This window comes from Protomyctophum bolini (assembly GCF_963924005.1).
Source record: "Protomyctophum bolini genome assembly, chromosome: 16".
Lineage (NCBI taxonomy): Eukaryota > Metazoa > Chordata > Actinopteri > Myctophiformes > Myctophidae > Protomyctophum > Protomyctophum bolini.
In genome coordinates this window covers 32,030,562-32,048,984 of record NC_137877.1, presented here as the reverse complement: position 1 = coordinate 32,048,984, position 18,423 = coordinate 32,030,562, and the positions used below count along the sequence as shown (strand labels likewise).

General features: G+C 41.7%; 1 protein-coding gene across 4 annotated transcripts in view; it reads left to right on the top strand.

Moving 5' to 3' along the window:
- LOC308330670 (dedicator of cytokinesis protein 9) overlaps positions 1-18,423 on the top strand; it is a 100,849-nt gene that overhangs the window by 44,068 nt on the left and 38,358 nt on the right. For all 4 annotated transcript variants that reach the window (XR_013965515.1, XM_080785626.1, XM_080785624.1 and 1 more), the window contains exons 3-7: positions 7,105-7,194; positions 8,858-8,940; positions 10,192-10,261; positions 13,530-13,625; positions 13,735-13,869. Coding sequence is in view for 3 of the 4 variants with exons in the window: in XM_080785626.1 (XP_080641752.1) it covers positions 7,105-7,194; positions 8,858-8,940; positions 10,192-10,261; positions 13,530-13,625; positions 13,735-13,869 (474 nt within the window). In the remaining variant the exon portion in view is untranslated. The remainder of the gene's footprint in view (positions 1-7,104; positions 7,195-8,857; positions 8,941-10,191; positions 10,262-13,529; positions 13,626-13,734; positions 13,870-18,423) is intronic.

The following is an 18,423-nucleotide window of genomic DNA, read 5'->3' as shown; positions in this document are numbered from 1 at the left end:
AACTCTGATGACTTTAACATCTTTCTTTTAGAATTCCTAGACTAAGGCACTGCAAAAAAAAGTGATGGTTAGATGAATTATTCTGCACATCAGCTGTTTTCCCTATGAAAGGCATATACGGAACGGCATGTACATTTACAGTGAATATGTATGTTGTTTGCATAAACTTTATAAAGCTGCTATGAAATTTCAAATATCACAAAGGCTTCCTAAATATGGTGTCTTGCTGTAGTCAGACTAGAGCTGCAAAGATTAATCGTAATCGATTAGTTGTTGTAATCGATAAATCGAATCGAGTTTTTTGTAATTTATCATATGTTATTTCCCAGTTCCCACTTAACCATAGTTTTTCCAGTGCACAGTAGCGAATGAAAAGCAAAATATGACATAATGATCAAGAAAGAACAAAACATATGGCTGGAATATTTATTTTTAAATTACCTATTTGAGTTCAGAAGAGTACTGTTCCTTTTAGACTGACAAGCTATTCTTTAATCAAATGTATACAGTCACACATAACTAACACTATGAGTTGCTTTCATTTTTGAATAGTTAGAACAGGTGATAGCTAAATAAGTGTCATAATCCGATTAATCGATTATGAAAATAATCGTTAGTTGTAGCCCTAAGTCAGACAAAACAAAGTCTGTAATTAATTCCCAAACATAAATCTCTCTATGCACATGCAAACATTTGTAATGTGATTTGAAGATAAGAGACGGAAGTGTTGCTAGGTTTGTCCCAGCTGCTGTGTTGAGGCCATGCTTAGATTGTTGCGACCTTTCTGTTTTCACTGAAGGCCGGGCAGCTGGGGGGGTTCAGTGACAGACAGCCCAGCAGCCTTGACCATGTCTTCTCTGGTATCATTCTGCTACAGCGCGCCACTCTCCCCATGACACGCCAGGCTTACACACAAACACTCTGTTGTCAGCGGAGCGACAGGTGACCCTTGCCGTCGGAGGGGAAAAAAAGAAAGAAAAACCACTTAAGGCACGCTGACTGAACCCAACATCTGTGCAGGCTTCGAGCGAGCCTTTAATCTGCTCGTATGTCAAGACCTTTCGATGGTGTGTGTGCTTTGTTGGTAAAGGGAGGCGCTACTTGGCGTTTCTTCACACACTGAGACATTGCTAAGCATACAGCGATGGTTATAAATCCGAGATGGAGCAGGCGGAGAGGGGCTCCTCTGACCACAGTCCCGGGCTTGTGTGTTGTTCTCGGCTGCCGTATAAATCCTCTTTTTGGCTGCGATCAAACTGGAGGAACTGCTATCAGCGCTCTTACCTTGTGCTCTGCCCCAGTGCTCAGTCCAACCAAATCCTTAATTTGAGGTATTTTGTCAAATTGTATCTTGCAGAAGAGAGACATGACTGTTTAGGGGAAAACCTATGAGGCTGTGTTTATAGTATCTCCATCTGGTCTTGATCAGGGAGCTCTTGGTACAGGGGAGTTGTGCATGGGTCTCTCTCTGCACAGTTTTAAGTGTTCAGTGATAATTTAACTATGAGACTCAAAAAATGCACCCAGATGGACAGATTGGGTCAATTTTTACACTGTGTAAAAAAAATGTTTTTGTTCTCCCTACATGTCTTCTTGGGAAATCTGTGTGGGATTACCAAGTGCAGACCTCCCTTCCCTTCAGCTCCAACTTGAGCTGTGATCAGGAAGACCACAGTCACAGAATTTGCCCTCAGGAATATTCAGACACTATTCCTTTACCTGCTTCACAGTTGCAGACTTGCAGTGTTGGTTTTGATAACACGTGCTGTATGTCTTTTGGTTTTTTCAACGAAAGTTCATGTTTTCGGTTGTTATTAGAGAAAGTAAAGATGGGTGTAAATTTTCTTTCATTTGCTGTTTTGGTTTTATGGTAAAAAAATAATATTATTATTAACTATAGTCCTACTAGACTCCAGGAAATTACATCTATAGAGCGTCGCAGTCCCGCCCCCTTTCAGAACGACGAGGGACCCAGACGATAATTTCCCATGCATTTTTCCCATAGATGTTTCAAAAAGCCAACTCGGATTGTGACAAATCATGACAATGAACTAAATAATTAGAAGAAAAAAAGGGCAGGGTACTTTGTACCAACACTTAGTTGTTGTTTTTATTCTTTGTAATTATTTGTTCGGCCCAAAATATTGTGTTTATTGTCATGATTTGTCACGATCCGAGTTGGCTTTGTCCGAGGCTTACAGGTCTTTAAATAAATACTTTTTGAAACATCTATGGGAAAAATGCATGGGAAATTATCGTCTGGGTCCCTCGTCGTTCTGAAAGGGGTCTGTGACGCTCTATAGATGTAAATCGATAGAAATCGCCTTAAAATATGTATTTAGCCCCGTGTTCAAATGCCCCCCTGTCAAAAATAGCTCAAATCGCTAAAACAAATGAAAGCAGCAAATGAAAACGTTTACACTCATCTTTAACTTACACTCATCTTTAACACCCAAAGTTGTCCTTTAAGAATTGACAGACATCCGGAAGTATAAGGCAGTAATATCCAGAAGCACACATGGAGAATTCCTGATGGCTGGGCTCAGGCTTGAGATGGTATATCCAATAAAAAATGACATGACTTCAGCATTTCCCTACCGTGTGCAGCTGTGTCCCTAGTTCACCAGAGAGGTCACTCTGTGGTCCTCCCCAACGACTCATATCCCAATTAAATGCTTCCTGTTGCCCACTTCCTGGCTCCCTCTTGCCTCCATGTCTGTTTGTTTCTGCTGCTTAAGATTATGGAGATTACCATCTCCCTGCAGGAAACCTGGGCCGAGGAGAGGAAGGGGAGACCTCAAGTTCACAAATAAGGTCTATGTTATAGTTAAGGTATTGGTTATAGTAGGGACAGCCTGGCCTTCAGTCTTAACACTAAATGCAAGGTCATAGAGAGGGACAGGAAGTCAAAGTGAAGGTTAGGGGTCGTATTTACCGCTGCATTGATTGCCAGTTGTAATGTTTTTTGCTGAAAACGAAACTTCTGATTTGGACCTACTAAATTCCATCAACTCCCTCGTACAACTGCAAGATACTGCACAGTTTCCAAACTTCCCATTACTGCACCAGGGATTAAATTCAGCCTGTGAAATATAAGTAATATTATTCCTCTGCACACTTTGTTTTGAGTATAGAATATATGGCGATTGTTGTGTCTCATTTCACAGTCTAAGAATCTTGCTACACTAATTGAAAGGGGGGTCACCCGTTTAGCCCTCCTACCAAACCACACTGTTTGCACAAATCTCTCCATGCACAACCTACTGCATGCCTGTCCAGACGTATTGCATCCATGCAACACTGTCATAACTACTGTACAGTTTGCATTTGCATGAAATACCATGTTATTGCGCACCATTTTACTGTGATGCAAAGTACATCACATTTTAGGCCACTCCCCTTTCTACTGCGCACGCTCACGCACGCACGCACACACACACACAGTGCGCAGCAGCACAGTACGGTACAGTACGGTGCAGTATGCTACAACACGGTACGGTACAGTACAGTATGCTACAGTACAGTACGGTACGGTACAGTACAGTATGGTACAGTACACTGGCTACCTGGATGGCGTGGTGTGGCGCTAGAGTGAATTCTAGTCTTTTTAATTGGACCTGCTGCTTCCAGCACCATGTTGGGGGGGGAAAAACTGTATAAGATAATGACTAAAGCAGACTTTATGGGTGTGCTGCCCAGGAAAGAGCATGGGAGATTTATTGCTGTCTTGAATTGCTTACTTCATTTTTGTGCCATTGCATTGAATCTTAAAATATGCTTTACTGGAAGCCAGGTGCCACGGCATCTCTCCCTTATGACTTTCCATTGGAACCACTCCTTCAGAGGTATTCAAAGATATGTGAGTCAGTGGACGCTCTTGAGCTTTGTTATCATTTGTTTCTTTGTTGTGGGGCAGGCAGTGGTGGAAAGTAACTAAGTACATGTACTGTACAATGTTGAGGTATTTTCTTTTACAAGTATTTCCAAATTACAATTATTTGAAAACTTGAATTAAGTAATTAAGTTACTTTGTAGAGTTGGATTATTATTACAAAATATGCATTAACCACATGAGCCCTATGCGGTACTTCAGATATTTGAAAGTAACCAATGTGAAATGGTACATTCTACATATTGAGTACTTTTTTGATACTTTAAGTAGGCCTACATTTTGATGCCATTACTTTTGTACTTTTACTCAAGTACATTTTGAATTCCAGACTTGGAAAGTGTATTTCTACATTGCAGTGTTGATAGTTTTACTTAAGTAAAAATGTGAGTATTTTTTCCACCACTGGAGGCAGGTGTAGGTCATGCTCTGCAGTGGCCTTTCACATGCTGTTTGTGTTCTAATTACAGCACATTTTAAGTAAATGTCCTCCAAAGAAACCCTCATGGGAAAGAGAGCAAGTTCCAAAACACTCCCTTGAAGTTATTATCTGGAGGGATCTTAGTGAGATACCGGACGTCAAACGTGACTTAGTTGAGCTGGAAACTAGGCTCCTAAAACCCCTACAAACAATGAACTTGTCATAATAGGCATGAACGTCTGTCAGCGATTGACATTTAAGCACATTTAGCATAAATCCTCCTAGCGCTCAAGAATATAGTATTTCTCACACATAATTCATTCATAAAATGACTTGTAGTGGATGTTGTTTTTAGTGTGTGTGTGTGTGTTTGTGTGTGTGTGTGTGTAATAAGTGCTTGCTCACCTAATTTACTAGGCATTGGATGCAATAGCATAGTAAACTAGAAAGGTCGCAATTTTTCAAAATTGCAAAGTGTGGTTGCAACAGTCGCTTACATAGGCCCCTCCCACTAATATTGCCAGCCAATTACAATGTCACGTCACCCCTGTGATCATGCATAACTACTTCGGAGGATATTTATCTTCCAAAAATCATGTTTTTGCGACAAACGGTAAAACGGTAAAGGGCCCCAGCACGAAAAGCTACTATACGGCCTGTTTTGAAACCGAATATACAAAAGATATTTTGACACTACTTTTCTTTCACTTAAAGGAGGAAACTGATGACAAAAAGATACAAAAAGAGAGAACTATTTCAACTTCATGTTGACATATCCGTGGTGCAGTAGATCATATCATGGAGATGTGGTCCGGTCCCATTTAGACCTGAAGACATTTCTGCAAATGTCAGTTTTCTGAAAACCCTATGTCAGTCATTCTTAAAGTTTTTCATGTCAAGGACCCCAAAGATATATGTAATTGGCCGCCGACCCCCATCTGAAAATATGTTGTTCCAGGGACCCCCCATGAAGCAAAGATTGAGTTAAAAACGATCGCTCTGACAGAATATATATTCAAAGATTTGCAGATTTGCAGACCTACAAGCTCGTAGCGTGGCACTCTGTGCCTCGTTATGAGCTTGTAGATATGCTACTTTTCAATAGCTAAAGTATAACATACTTCTTAAAACACCAATATACTGTACAGTACTATGCTGCGTGAATAAACATACAATTTGATAGCATACAGTAGAATAGATCACCCAGGTTTTATGGTTTTTCAATCCTCACACGTGTGCGTGTGTGTATGTATAAGTGTTGCAACACTTAAAATGTAGAATATGACATTTTAACAGTAATATCGTATATCGTATCGATATTGCAATATTTGGCATAAAAACAGAGATTTGTAATACGGAAGTTTACGGAATGTATTGTAGTCGATAGGGCTCGCGTGAGTACATGAACACGTGACCGGGCTGTTTTCTGCGCCCTCAATGTCGCAACTCTGTCTATACTCTATGGCTCTGTTGTAATCCAAACGTACACGTATAGGGGGGATAGGGTGGCCTGGCTGGGTGTATGACTTGACTACCGCGGCCTGAATGATTCAGCCCTGCAGCGAGATATGATCTGGACAACAGATGTCAATATGAAGTTGTGGATAACATTGACCATTTCTGTGTCTTAGTCATACTTCTCTCTCCTTTCTTTTGTAATCTTTTTTGTCATCAGACAGACAGCTTGGTCATATACTTCTCTCTTTGTTGACGTTTTGTTAACTCATCCTCCTGCCGTTAACCCAGTGGTGGAAAGTAAATAAGTACATTTACTCAAATACTGTACTTAAGCACAATTTTGAGTTATTTGTACTTTACTTGACTCCAATTTCCAATACATTTACAAAATCTGTAGGAGGAGAAGCCAAAAGTGTGTTTTGGAGAAAATGCATCATGACCAAAGGAATCCATGGAAAAAGAAAATTTGATTGTATGACTTACGGTTCAAGAGTTATAGGGAAAAACGTAAAGTGGGCTGTTATAGCGCCACCATGAGGCCGACTGATGTAATTACTTTTCAATTAATTTTCATAATTATTATGAACCTCCCTTCCAAGTCTTGTAAATATGGCGCTTACAGTCTCCACTCTCCAATGGAAAAAAATACTTACATTTAGTCTTCGATTTCCCCATTATAAATCTATGGAGAACTAATGAATTAATCAATTAAACTATACAACGGATCTCTTAGCAAAATACAAGCACACGATTCCCGATGAAGCCGGTCAATTTGACATATGGCTTGAGTGTGTGCGGCAGAAACTGTGGGAGGAGTAGTGCGGCAAAGTATCGCTCATTTACAATAACAATAGTCTGGTTGCCCTGTTAGGGCAACCACACTAATGAGCAGTACATCAGTGCAGTGAGTCAGCCTATAGTCTAGAGTGGTCATTAGACTGAAACTTAAAGGAACGCATTAGACAGCATTAGTGTTGAGATGCTACTCTTGAGAGCCCCTGTACACCAGTGGCAGGGAGCCAGACCCTGGGTGTGTCTGTGGGTCCAGGAACAATATGGAGGAGCATCCTGCTTCTCTCACATTCTTCCCCTTTGAACTGCAACAAAGACATTAGCTTTTCTTTCTGGAAGAATATTTAGGGGAGCAGTCAGCGCAATCATGTCCAGCTGAGCCCACACGCTGCAGGGTTACTTGGGAAAAGGTGTCGGAAATATGCATTACCTGATTTTAGCTTTGTGTGGTTCCTTGTAATTGATCTGTATATCAATCTTTGTGATGATGTGCTGTTTAGTCATGGTATGAATCCTTCTCTTTCCCCCCCCCCCCCATCTATAGATTTCAACATTAAGACGCCAAGGAAGAACCCTCTACCCTACAGTGCCTGACAATGCAGAGAAAGAAGCCCAGAGTCTATTTGTCCAAGAGGTAAACTAATCCCACAAAACTGTGAAACTATCCTGAGCATGCAGTGGGTTTTATAGATGGTATGGAGATGGAGTTGATTTGATTAGCTATTGTTCCATGAAGACATGTATAGTACCAGGCCACCTTATGGAGACGAATACGAAAGATATTTCAGAATTTTACCCTCTCACTATCATAGACCAGAAGATATAACCACCCGTTAGACTGTAAACACTTCCGAATAGTTTTTTTAATGTGTCCACACAGAACTTCCATTTTGTATGGCACATTCTTTGTGACACAAAGTTGTTTTATTCTTTGGAGTGCATATAAGGCCCACACTCTTTACTGGAGCCTATCCATTTGACTGGGCTATTTCTTAGCGTTTCTGATTTTCTTCCGAAACATCTATTCAAGCCAGAGGATTAAGAACTGATAATGTGTAATGAACCTTTACTGTCCTCCCACAAGCTTATCAGACTTTAAATATTTTACTGTAGTTGATTGTTTATAGTGGTGTCTGTCATAGCATTTGTTTGTGATTTTCACTTCACATTTCCAAATGTGGTTTTCATAGTCAAACATCCAGACATTTAATTATTCCCAGTTTGGGTAGCTAAACGGCTCATTGCTCCATTTCACAAAGATACGGTATTTCCTGTGCAGTGCACAATGGTTTATTTATGTCCTGCCCAATACTGTCCTCTCTGTCCTCATAAGCCGGTGGCCAACTGGCTGTTGTCAGTTTTACCTTTCAGTTCAAAGGTCAGTGTTTTCGGGGGAATCCTGTCTTAAATCATATAAAGATATAATTCCTCTTGCTCAAATGAAGCGTGACATCAGCGGGACAGCTGCTGAGATCAGCCCAGCAAGAGCACCTCTGTTTTCCGTTGTCCCACTGATCATATTGCACTTGACCACCCCCATCAGAGCAGTTCTGGTTGAACTCTATAGCAGATAAACACCGTGTTGTCCATGTAACCGCTGACTTTAACAATGAACAGATGTCTTCATTCCAAGCCAGAGATATAGAGCTGTACTCCCTCCCAGATCGTGTTGGTCATAATACATGGTTAGAATGAGTTGAAGGGTGCACATAGGCCTTAAACTGACTTCCACAGTCCTGACATATTGTTTGTCTTGGCTTCAGTGTGCATATAGTTCAGAGTTCATCCTATAATACAGTGCTCATTTTGTTTTGAATGTAGGCTTCACTGATCCACTGACACATGTTGTACTCAAAAATCACTGTCCACTTCATCAATAGACTGCCACTGCTTTACAGAATGAAACACAATGACCTCAAGGCAGCGTTTTATCATATTAATATCAAATGTCTCTCCGTTACTGATGATTTCTGCAGTCAACCAGCTGGTGTACAGAGCATGCACTGAGGAAGCACCTGCATGAATGATAGAATATTGTTTTATGGCATATACTAAATCCCATGGAAGGCTTTAAATTCTGCCTGCTCAAAGATGATCGCTCTCTTTGATTTGTCTTCCTCTTCCTGCAGAAATTTCTAATCTGATTGGACGAGGAAAAAAGCATTTGCAGACAGCACAGCATTGTTGGATTAGAAAACCTTGATGCAGCCTTGAGATGCTGTATAGGGACGATTGCTTTTAGCAGGAGAACCTTACAGTTTGGTTTGTTATTCACTGATTTCTGTGTGTTTTCTCAGTGCATCAAGACCTACAACTCTGACTGGCATGTCGTTAACTACAAGTATGAGGACTATTCTGGGGACTTTCGGCAACTTCCAAAGTAAGCCTCTTGTGTACTATGACAACCTTATTTGCAAGTGATGTGGGTATTGCATCATGACATGCTAGTGGGAACAGCTACCATGCTTAATGCATGGATGCCAGAGATACAAACTGAAACACACTCATGCGCAACTGCACACACATAGTATTTATGCATGCACATTGCACACACATTTTCACATGTGTTTTTGTCCACTTGTCAGCAAGCTTTAGTCACTTTATTCCTGCCTTACTGTTGAAGATATGTTGGTGGAATAACCTTGCTACAAGGAAACACCGGTGACAATTTTGTTTTCTCCTTTTGTGTAACATCAATTATTCCTGTGCTTTACTCTGTGTGGAAACCACCATCAGAGTTATACGATTGGGTTGTGATCTCTGCTGTCTTTCCTGAAGAATAGTTTTTATTGTCATTGTGTTTAAATGACAGAAAGACCTTGGCACTATTACTGTTGCCATTCCCTTTGTCCTTGCTTTTTAATGCCAGGGAAGTTGAAACAATACTACATGACGTCACTTCCCTCGTTAACATTTCACAATAGTTTCCCCTAATGTGTATTCATCTTTGGTAGATTTTCAATTTATTTTCCTTTTTTTCCCCAATAGCCGCTGTTAGTTGTTCCTAGAGAGAGAGAGAGGAGAGAGAGAGAGAGAGAGAGAGGAGAGAGGAGAGAGGAGAGAGGAGAGAGGAGAGAGGAGAGTGCGAGAGACAGTCATTGTACTTTCTCTCTATAGATAATTGCAAAAAAAATTGTATTCCATATTTATCGGTTATTTAGACATGAGAAATACTTATTCATGCACAGACAGACAAGACAGACTGACCTTTATTGAACCCTGATGGTAATTCAATTGTCATTGTCTTTTGTCATCAAGTTCTTTAATGATTTTTCAATAAAAGAATACAAAATACACATGACTTACATAAAGAAAAAGACAAAAAATAAATAAATACACAACTAGCAGTCAAAAACTACGCTACATGGACAACATTATGTTGACAATAGTGATTATATCATCTGTAATGAATTACAAATTGTTAATGCAACAATCCTTTAATATACAAAAAAAAGTAGTCCCATACTAAATACTTTCCTTTGACATTGTTCTTCTTGGCAATTGAGTATTCAAAATATGCAGTTTCAGTCATAAGTTGGGTCTCTCTGTCATTGTCATCGTCACCATCTGCAAGTTATATTAGTCTTGTTTAATTGACTATTAATTTACTAGTGTTGACAATGTTTTCCAGCAAAGTGCCCAGACCGGACAAGTTGGCCATCCATGTGTTTGAGGTGGATGAGGATGTTGACAAAGATGAGGTGAGTTCATACCATGCATGCGTGTGTTAGAGTTCTAGCCAACCCAAGTCAACACGTCTTATTATATGAACAGAATATATAAAGAGACATGATTCAATGCTCTGCAAGCTACTGAGTTAAATACTATTCTTTAAAATAACTTTATCTTCTTGGAATCATATCTTTCCAAGAGAAATAAACTCTATTAATGGTTATATGCCCCTTAATAAGTCTTATTGTGGTCATTATTTATTTCTGGCCAAAGGAACTAAGTTGCCTTTCCTGTTTCCATCATAGTTATAAAGATGAAAGCCTTGCAGTGCCTTAATAGCTCATTTTAATGTAAAGGATTGTGTGCAATTATGACTATTAAATTACTTTACTGGCTAATCGTTTCAACAGCTTTGCTTTGGATTCCTCTCCTTTCTTCTCAGGCTGAAGTCTTCAAGGCTCTAGTGAAACATTAAACTCCATTAATCTTCACCTAATCTATGTAATTCTGTTGGTGTGCGTGCGTGCGTGTGAAAGAGAGAGAGAGAAAAACTGTGTAAATCTTCCTTTGTTGGTCTTGGATTGGCTGATGGAAGCTTCAAGCACACCCCTGAGAGCTCAGAGGTCACCAGATAGAAAGTTAACTTTGAAGGGCTGACAGGCCAACGGATGTCTGAATGGCTTTTGATGATTCTGATGTTATCCAACAGGCCATCAGGGCCATTCTGTCCAACAAGACATAACGATGACAGTCAACTGGACTTCTTCTCATACTGTTTCAAACTATGCCCCCTGTAGGTGATGAAACACTTTGCAAAACGATATACTGTACATACAGTGTATTGTATATGCCAGTGTAGCAGTGGCTCAGAGCCTGATAGGCCTCAAAGGTCTAATATCTCCCCCGGTCCATAGGGAATAGGGATATCCCTTCGGTCTAGTGGTTAAGATATTGGACTTTCACGCGGGAGGCCCGAGTTCGAATCCCGGGTGTCTCACCTGTATTATGTACACAGTTAAATCGTTGTATCCTACTGACTCGCCACCAGTGAGGAGCCCCCACCAGGAGACTGTACAAATGTAACCAAATTGGCCATTATGTGTCCATTTTGGTTACATTTGTAAACTCTCACAGTTACAAATAGGTACAGGAGTTTGCTGTGTATACCAAGACTTCAATGCAGGACCCATAGGTTCAAACCAAATTTGAGACATTGGCATTTGTGCAAAGAATATTGTATCTGTTTCCTATGTGTGTTAAATAATAATAAACGCTCTCCTTGGAGTCGATGAGGGAGTGGGACACTATCAGACACTATCAGAGCCAATGAACCTGCCCAAATGTGCCCTCACCGCTCCCCTTACCCCCATCGTTCTCATAGATCATTCTTTTAAACGGGAAGCTCGCCATGACCTTGCACTGCGCTGATGAAAGTGAAGGGATTAAAACTATTGCCCCTAAAATCCCCAGAATTATTAATAACCATGTTACTGTAGCTTTGCATTGTGTTATTAGCAAAGAATAATTTATACCGAAATCTATACCAAAAACAATTTTCAACAACAAAATATGTCTTGATTTTTGGTTGGAAATCAGTTATTTTCAGCAGCATCATACTGTACAACAAAGTATAAATTACCTATTTTAAACATTGTGGAGCGAGAGGGATTTCAGCGAGCGTGAACCTGAACCCCATGCTTTTGTTTGACCCTATGGGGGAGAGGTCCGTGCCGTCTAGACAATGATGAGTGGAAGCAGGCCCTGAACCTTTCCAGACGCTCCGCAAATCGCTCCCAAGACATGCTGAAAATATTCCCAAAACCTGCCAACACTTTCTGAAAATCTTTTCACTCACTGTAACCGAGGGAAAATAAATCTTCTGGACAATGGGCATCTTAAAAACGTATTCATTACTGTTAGATCGTAAATGTGTCTGGGACACAGTTCTTCACTGTAGTCTGTCAGCAGCTGGCAGTGTAGAGCTGCTCATGACATGTCCCAGCAAGCCCAATGACGTCATGATGACGTCCTCCGGTGATGTCCATGACGTTCAGGACTAGGCCAGATCACAGCCCATTATGGGGATGATCTTTACATCATTTCCACGACGTCTTCACCAGTTGATCTGACTAGTCTTGGTTTGACTTGATCTGGCCCCAATCGAGACGTCACCAATTCGTCCAAGTCTTGACCCTGCTTGCTGGGGTGTTCTCTTTACGGTGGAGTTGATCTAAAGCAAGGCAGCTGATGCCCCATCACCTTTTCCCTCTCCTAATTGTTGAGGTGCGCTAGCCCCTCCTATATACAGGTTTAATGTTTGTTTTTAGGGCCGGCGGTGGCTCAGGGGTAGAGTGGCTGGATGGTAACCGCAAGGTTGCCAGTTCGAACCCGGGCTCCCCCAGAGAGTTAGTGTCGAAGTGTCCTTGAGCAAGACTCTGAACCCCTAATTGCTCCTGATGCGCTGGTTGGTGCCTTGCATGGTTTCGGTGTATGAATGTGTGTGTGAATGGGTGAATGTAATGCACAATCTGTAAAGCGCCTTGGATAAAGGCGCTATATAAATGCACCATTTACCATTTACAATAATGCCATTGACAATGAAGAGGAATGAATGTTTGTTTAGTCACTAACACAAACATTAAATCCCATTAACAATAAAGAGAATTTAATGTTTGTTTGAACACCGTTTGTTTTTCATCATCATTACATCACTCCTCGATGTTGTAAGATGATAAGAGCGGCCCTCACTTCACACGGGTGTTCAGGGCATAATGTCATATCAGCCTGTGAATGTGCTGGTCTTACTATATATCCTGATAAATGTCTTGTCATACTGTAGTTTGGTTACCGTTCTCTTGTAGTTTGTTTAAAGCCCCCACCCACCACCACCTCTGGACAACCAAAAAAAAAGTACAAACCATTTAAATAAACAACAGGGATTACATGTACATTAATGAATGGAGACAGAAACCACAGAAATGTAATCTACTAGGTGCCCCCAAGTATCAACAGAATTTTATCACCCTAATCCCGCGGGGTGTACTTAATCTTCTCCGGCCTCATAAAATCTCAGATCCACTGTGTAAACGTTCTCTTGGTTGCTCTTTTGGAGTTGGCCGGAGCTTTAATAGATCTCGGCCACAGGATGGAAGTAGTCGTGATGTGCACCATTAGGTGAGATTCTGGCCAGGCAGAAGTCTTGGTAGGATGTGTTTGTATAAAAGTGTTTTGATGTGGTGCTGAACTGTGTGAGAATGCTTTGAACGTGTCTGATCTTTGTGTGTCTGAATCTCTTAGGACACGGCCTCCTTGGGTTCCCAGAAAGGAGGGATCAACAAACATGGCTGGCTGTACAAGGGCAACATGAACAGTGCCATCAGTGTCACCATGAGGGTGAGAGGTTCTAATGATTATAGTTAAGGAAATATTAGGAACTAGACTTCTTGGTTTGTTCCTTTTTGTTTTCCTGTTTTTCAATTGTGTTTTCTTTTTTCCTTCTCAGTCTTTTAAGCGGAGGTACTTCCACCTAACTCAGCTGGGAGATGGCTCGTACAATCTAAATTTCTACAAGGATGAGAAGATTTCCAAAGAACCCAAAGGAACAATCTTCCTGGATTCCTGCATGGGCGTAGTTCAGGTAACACGCTCCGAAACAACCCCAGTGGCCTCTGCCAAAACGCCAATGATTGTTAACATTATCCAAGAATAGGCTGAGTCTGCGGATGTAGCAATTTCCTCTCCGAAGCACAATTTTGTCGCCTCCATGTCGTGTAAAATGTCATGTGATAACAAAAAAAAATGTCAACACAAGTTACACTGGCACCGGGGGACTGCCTGCCGCTGCAATGCTTCTGCCTTTTCCCTCTCCCACCCATGGGGCTGAAACCGGAGCTCATCCATCTGCTCTTTCCCTCCCCCGCCAAGGTCATCCATAAATGCTGACGAATGCTGATGTCACACCGACACGCACTCTACTGCAGCTTCACAATCGATACCACATGCGAGCAGATGTGCATGCCCCGAGACAGACCGCAAACATCATTATCTGTCTATCATCCAGAAGAAAAGGGAGAGGTCTCCTCTCCTCTTAATGACTAAGCATTCAGCTTGACGTTTATGATGGAAAATATTAGGAGAATGGAGGTTGGAATTGGCCAGGTCTGCCTGTGTGTCTCTCACCCTGTGGGAGGGGAGTGTTGTTGAACCCAGGGAGGAAGGAGGGCCCTGGAAGCTCAGGAGGGGAAGGGTTTTAAAACGTGTGGCCTTGGTATGGCCAGTGGTGGAAAACGTACGGTACTCAAATTTGTAAAAGTATCAATACGCAATATAGAAATACTTGAGAAATACTCGTTATGCTACGTAAAGTAGAGTACAAGTCCCGTATTCAAAATGTATACTTGAGTATTGCACTTGAGAGTACTTTTATACTTAAGTACAAAAGTATCAGCATCAAAATGTACTTAAAGTACTAAAAGTAAAAGTACTCATATAGGGCTGGTTTTTAATTAAAATCTACAAAGTAACTAGTAAGTAAAGTTTTCAAATAATTGTAAGTGGAGTAAAAGTACAATATTTGCCTCTGAAATGTAGTGGAGTAGAAGTAAGTACTAGATACTCTACAAATACCTCAAAGTTGTACTTAAATACAGTACTAAAGTAAAATAGTTTCCACCACTGGCTTTAGCATTTGGAGATCTGAGTCGTGCATGTTTTCTTTTCCGTTCCCTGATTTTGTCAAACCCCCACAAACCACACGCCTCCCATGAAGCATTCTTAGTGGAGGAGTGGGTGAGATAATTGTTAGATCTTCTTGTCCAGGAAGATAAACAAGCTTCTCTCTCTCTCTCTTATATTATAAACAAGTCTATTCAGACTTCTTTAAATAAAAAGGCCTGGATCTTTTATTCCCCATTTGCTTTAGGTGTTGCTAGTCATCCTGGGGTCCACAAATAAAATTTAGAAAGCCAATACAGTGCAATATGGCACAGAAATAAAGCGGCTCAAAAGGTTCCTGTATTCCTGCATGGCCATAGTAATGAAGAAGGGCTAGTGATGATGCTCTAACTGCCTACTGGCACCCTTCTCTGGCAGGAAATACATGGTTGGTTTTGTCTGGCTGTCTGTGGTGGTTTTGTTTGAGTGATCCCTTAATTATAACACAGATCTTATACTCTATTTGTCTTCACTATGATGTTGGGCCAGTCGGCCCCTGCGCTCAGTTGATATTGTGCTGTCCTGTGGTATACCACTGTGTTTTTTGTTTTGTTTCGCCAACATTTAGTGGTAAAGATTTGTGCCTTAAACATCTCAGCCACAGTAAGTGTGCATCTGCAGCTGATTAAGTTATATTGGCGTGTGTGTGGTGTGACGCCATGCCCAGCTTCAAGTTGCTTTTGCACATTTCACATGCTTGTGAAAAGCCAACACACAGTCAAGTACATACACTGAGGCATTCCACCTGCCAACTTTTATCTCCTTCAGACATCCTATTCGGTGTCTTGTTGTGTCCCAGGACAGCCGTTTGTTTTCTGTCCCTCCCTCTACTTGAGCCTTTCTCTTTAAACTCTGCTCACTCCCCTTTCCTGTGATCATGCTTTCCATGATTACAGAAACAGAGGAAACATCTCGCTTCTACCCCCGCCTCGCCGTTCCTCTCACACCGCTGTGTCTGTGTTGAGGGGTGGGTACAATATGTGTGCAGCTAAACGTACTTCTATATTTAACTCGTTTGCGCAGCTGGAGTCCCTGTAGTGGGAGTGAATGGGAGACTGTCCTGATAGCAAGTTCAACTGCTCGTATAATTGACAGAAATGCTCAGGATCTCCTGCAGTCTTTATTACTGTCATGCGTTTAACATCCCTTGACGATTACTCCACTCTGGTTTCTGTCCCAAATACTTCTCCAGTTTATCCATGTTTGTTCAGCTCGCCTTTAGATAATGACCCTCCCTCCCATTCACTCCCACACCGCAGTTTCAGCAGCTCAGCCAAATTATAAAGACAACTGTGGCCTAACAATCCTCTGACCATAATATTACAGCGACTGCCGCTCTTTTATACCATGCTCTCTATTCATGTGTTAATTGTACTGAGTGCCATTGTCCCTTTAATCAAAGATATGGATGTTTTATTGGAATCTATGAACATCAACATCAAGCAGTGGAGGCTTGGCATGTGTGTGCATATGTACGTGGATGTACGGCCACATGTGTATAGTAGTAGTGGGTTGTAGACCGTAGTAGTTCTATTTCGTCCCTGCTGACCGCCAGAGGCGGTGCTTTAAGCATGAATATGTCCTTCGCGCATGCGTCGTCGAGTGTTGTATACAAACAAAGTCAATTTTGACCCCGTGATGACCCGAAGTAGTCTATATCTTCCGGCAGTCTGCAGGGGATCAGTCTCTAATTTTTCTCGCGCGTCGTGGTGAGAAATTTGCACTGGGCTGCGAGGTATTGCTATGCAATACAATATGCAGCTACGGTGCCTGTACCTGGTCGCCGGTAGTTCTGTGACGGCGTGACTGCCCGTCGGAGTAGCGTTTGTTCGCCCTCCAGGAACTGCGACTATGGTTTTCTATCTCCTCGATGAATGGAGTTTATTTCGCGGATTCACGTGGACGCAGGAGCGTCCAATCTCTCTCGCCGGTAAGGAAGGCTAACCCCCCTCGGACGAAAGGTACGTTATCGTTTAAAGTGGTGCTATCCCCGCTAAACAGACGTCCAAATGATATGATATATATTTTTATCATGGCATAAACTCTTGTGAGTAGAGGCTGCGTTCGCGCCGCCTCCCTGCTCTGCATAAAAGTTTTTTTCGACTGTGAACGCTAACAGACGTTCAAATTATATGATTATTGTATCATGGCATAAACTCTTGTGAGTAGAGGCTGCGTTCGCGCCGCCTCCCTGCTCTGCATGTTTTGTTCAACTGTGAACGCTAGCGCTTATTATAAGCGACTATAAGACTTGCCGAAGGATAAGAACACTGTCATAATATTACCTTCGTTTGATAAACACGCTACTGTCAAGCTTTGGTTAGCCCCTGCTGATGGCAAGCATTGTCGCTACATACTCTCAGCAGTCGACATATAACTTATGACTTAAGTTAGTTAAGGCTAACCGGCATTTTCTGTTTGACAAGCCCCGCTGGCCAAAGCCATATACCAATATTGGCAGCATTCAAGCTTAACCGCTTTTGCGAATAGCTTGTATTCTTGTTGTTATTATTAGCCCGGTACAGGAGCAGCTACCTGCGTCCTCCCAGGGTATTGATGTTGCTACCAGTATAGTCTGTAGCTAAATAGCTATTGGTGTACATAGCCTGTCTGGTTGTTAACCCAGCTGGCCCGGTGGCCCCCAGCAGTGGGCCTAGCTGAAGCTGCTACCAGTATGTATTATTATACAGTATGATTTTATATTATTTTATTTTAATGTGAAGCACTTTGAGTTACATTTATGTATGAAAATGTGCTATATAAATAAAGTTTATTATTATTATGTCTGGAGCTCAAAGCTCCATTAACAGTTTTTGCATATACAGTGGGTGCAACTTGGTTTGTCCACCTGTAGGTCCCATTAACCCAGCTGGTCCCCAGCACAGGGTATCTGGCACTGCTGCCAGCGTAGCTCACAGCAGCTACCAGTAGTTTAAAGTTAAAGCTGTTTATGAACAGGCTATAGCTTGTCTTGTTTTTAGTAGCCCAGCTGGTCTCCAGCATAGATCTCTAACTGGCGCTGCTACCTGTAGTTGTAGCCCAAGCGCTTATTATACTATCTAAGATAAAAAAAAAGCTATCTGTGTATAGCTTGCTTTACTGTTTGTTGGCCCAGCTGGTACAGGGCAGGCAGCGTATGCGCTCCGCTCCTCCAGCATACGGCCAGCTTGATGTTACTTACTACTAATGTTTGTTAGCTCAAGCATTTATTAACAGCTATCGGTGTATAGCTTGTTCTGTTCTTAGCTGCAGCTGATACAGGCAGCGTACGCGCTCCCTTCCTTCGGCAGGTGGCCCCTATTGGTGGAGCTATCGGTTGTAGCCTTTTCTCCAAAACTAGCTTGTGTCGGTTTATTTAACCAAACTTCTGGCTGGGGTAGGCAGCGTTAGTGCTCCCTCCTCCCAGCATGAATGCGTAGTAGTGCACACTTGACTAGTGTATTGGAAGTGTCTTTTGTTTCGCTCTGGACTAGCAAAC